At 41.0% G+C, this 2,896-nt stretch overlaps 1 protein-coding gene across 1 annotated transcript; it reads left to right on the top strand.

Annotated features, from left to right (window-relative positions):
- Window positions 1-326: 326 nt before the first annotated feature.
- LOC111651596 (serine/threonine-protein kinase BRSK2-like) lies at window positions 327-2,820 on the top strand (the record flags this gene model as incomplete). The annotated part of the gene is made up of 4 exons (XM_023401591.1): window positions 327-358; window positions 591-755; window positions 2,453-2,550; window positions 2,670-2,820. Coding segments are annotated over 4 exons (446 nt in total), but the record flags the coding sequence as incomplete, so codon positions are not given.
- Between the last annotated feature and the right edge of the window lie 76 nt (window positions 2,821-2,896).

Below are 2,896 nucleotides of genomic sequence, written 5' to 3'. Positions count from 1 at the left end.
TAAACACAGCACAGCTGAGGCTGATGGGAATGCCATTCGCTTTGCAGGTATTTACTCATCAACCAAAGTATTGGACACATTAAAACATTAAAAGGCTCCTGAAACACATATGCGACTTTCCAGAGCAGCTAAACTAAACATTACAAGCTTAAACCTTCCATAAGCAGTGTTCACCCAGTGTTCAGTTGTACAGTAGACGCTTCGTCTTTATTTTATTGCTGTTATTGCAGGGTTAAATCAGCTGTAACAATGGGAGGGCATGTTTTCATGTCAATCAGTGCTTTAATACTGTCTTGTTTTTTTTTTTGTTTTTTTTATGATTACAGCTAGAAGCAATACAGAAACACGCCTGGTACCAGTAAGTTGCACATTCATTTTTAAATTAAATCAGCCTGATCTAGTGTCATACCAGCCTATATTGGTATCCTTCCTTTGTTGGGAATTTTACGTTTACTTCTCCCTCAGTGGACATTAAATCTGTGTATTGTAGGACCTTACTGTCTATCAATGCTTGCTGTGAACTTTTACAGTTAGAACCTAATGTGTCTAACTGTACATACTAACTACACATACTGATGTTTTCCTGTCAGGAGTGGTCGTAATGAGCCTTGCCCAGAGCAGCCGCCTCCTCGCCGTGTGTGTGTGAAGAGGATCCTGTCCTTAACAGAGCTGGACCCTGACGTGCTGGAGAGCATGTACTCTTTAGGGTGCTTCAGAGACCGGGTCAAACTCACACAGGACCTTACAAGTGAGGAGTGAGTAAATATAACCCATCAAACATTTCCACTTTAAATGTTGAGAAGCAAATATGCTGTGATATAAAGCAATAAGAATCTGTACATACATGAGAGCTCAGTACTCATGGGTCAGACTACACCCATCTTCAAACGTGGCCTTCATATCGATCTTAACCACACACCTGTAAAGTTTTGTGACGGTATCTTTCATGGTTGTGACACTATTGTGGTGACAAAGACATAAACACCTGCCAAAGTACTGTCAAAACTGTCTCTGTGGTAGTTCCCGCTATAGTAGGTGTCTCCAGGACAACACTTTGCCATGATGACACACATACACAGACTGACAAGGTGAAAACAATACCAGCCTCACTATCACAGCTGGTAAACATACAGCTATGTCTCAGTTGTATCTACTGACCCCTGCCTATGAGTTTAATATACACAGAACACAGACATGAAGTCTCGCTGAGACCATATGCAGTTTGCAAATACAGGTGTGCTTGTATTCACGCTAAAATAAAGAAGTTATAATTGTGTGTATATTTAACTAAATTCTCTCTCATTGTGCTTTTTGTCTTGTTGTGGCCAGTTAGTTACTTACTTCATTAATCTGCCTGGAATGACAAGAACGAGAGCAACAATATCAACAATGTCTCTTTTATCTCTCTCTCTCTTTCTGTCCGCCCATCCTTTATATTCCAAACTGATCTGACTTCTCACTATTCACAATGCAGCAGCAGCAGCAGCAGTAGTAGTGCAGTCCTGTTCAACAAGAAAAGCAAACAAATTTGAGGCATTCAGATTAAAAGCTGCACCAATAAATATTTTTATAGTAACCAGGGATGAAATGACTATGTGTGCAGGTGCTACCTGCCCAGCAACAAACAGCAGACAGACAACTTTAGCGACTAGCTGGTGAACACAGTGGAGCATTGAGCATTCCTTATAGTGAGAACCCATGATAGAGCTAAATATTGGATTTCAGATCGTCAGTTGAGGGCGGGTTTGTGAAGGCTATTGCTACATAGTCAACATTGCTATTAACAGCTGTTTACTTACCAGCCTTGTCAAGAGCTTCAACCATCATTGCATTTATAATACAAGAGGTTATAATACTCCCTCTGAGCAGCACCACGTATTCAGGGCAGACTGGACGCGACAGTGACTCGGTATCGGAAAGTGACAAGATTAGCCAACCGAGCCAGAGCTAGCTGGTTAGGATTGAGTAAAAGAAAAGAAGTAATAGAAATAGAATCCTGAACTTGAAATGTTTCTTACCCTTACCCTGCCCCAAGTGGCCAGATCTATAAAAGCAGGTTTAAATTGTGCTACAGTTGCGGTGACCCTTGTTAATATTAACAATAGATATTTTGCTAAATTAGTTTGTGGGCTAATTAAGGCAAAACAAAAATGTCAACTGTTAACTGTGTTGAATAGTTTGAAACAATGCAAAGTTTAAAGTTTCTCATTCATTTTTATTTAGAAACAGTTCATTAAATGCTACTTAATATATGACCTGACCTGCCCAGTAATTACAAGTTTTGCCATTATTTACACTTTCAGACACTCAATAGTTGTCAGAAGAGTCGTGACGACCCTGAAAAGCCTCATTCTTTTTGTGTCTTTTTTTTCTGCCAGTCAACCTCTTTCTGTGTCTTTTGTCTTTGTCTCTAACCTTTGATCTCTGTGTCTCTCTGCGTCTCTTTCTGCAGGGAGAACCAGGAGAAGATGATCTACTACCTCCTGTTGGACAGGAAGGAGCGATACCCCAGCTGTGAGGACGAGGATCTGCCACCCAGAAATGACGTTGGTGAGAAGTGTTGCTCTTTCACCATAAATACAGTTCAAACTTTAGAACTTTATAAGATGTAAATATTTTTTCCCATCTCCATTTTCCATCCTCTTTTAATAATATTTCTCTCCTCCAAGACCCGCCCAGGAAGCGTGTGGACTCCCCCATGTTGACACGCCATGGCCGCTGTCGTCCAGAGAGGAAGAGCCTGGAAGTCCTCAGTGTCACAGAACAGGGGTCTCCCACGCCACCTCGCAGGGCCCTGGACACTAATGCACACAGCCAGAGGTATGAACCAACACTGATGTATCATGATATTTTTTAGCTGATTGAAAATTTTGGCAGTAGTCAAATTAATATCACA

Source organism: Seriola lalandi, unplaced genomic scaffold, assembly GCF_002814215.2.
Source record: "Seriola lalandi dorsalis isolate HSWRI2012SDOR001 ecotype SW California unplaced genomic scaffold, Sedor1 jcf7180001973272, whole genome shotgun sequence".
NCBI classification, from domain to species: Eukaryota; Metazoa; Chordata; class Actinopteri; order Carangiformes; family Carangidae; genus Seriola; species Seriola lalandi.
The sequence above is the reverse complement of the archived record's forward strand: the minus strand, read 5'-3'. Positions and strand labels throughout refer to the sequence as shown.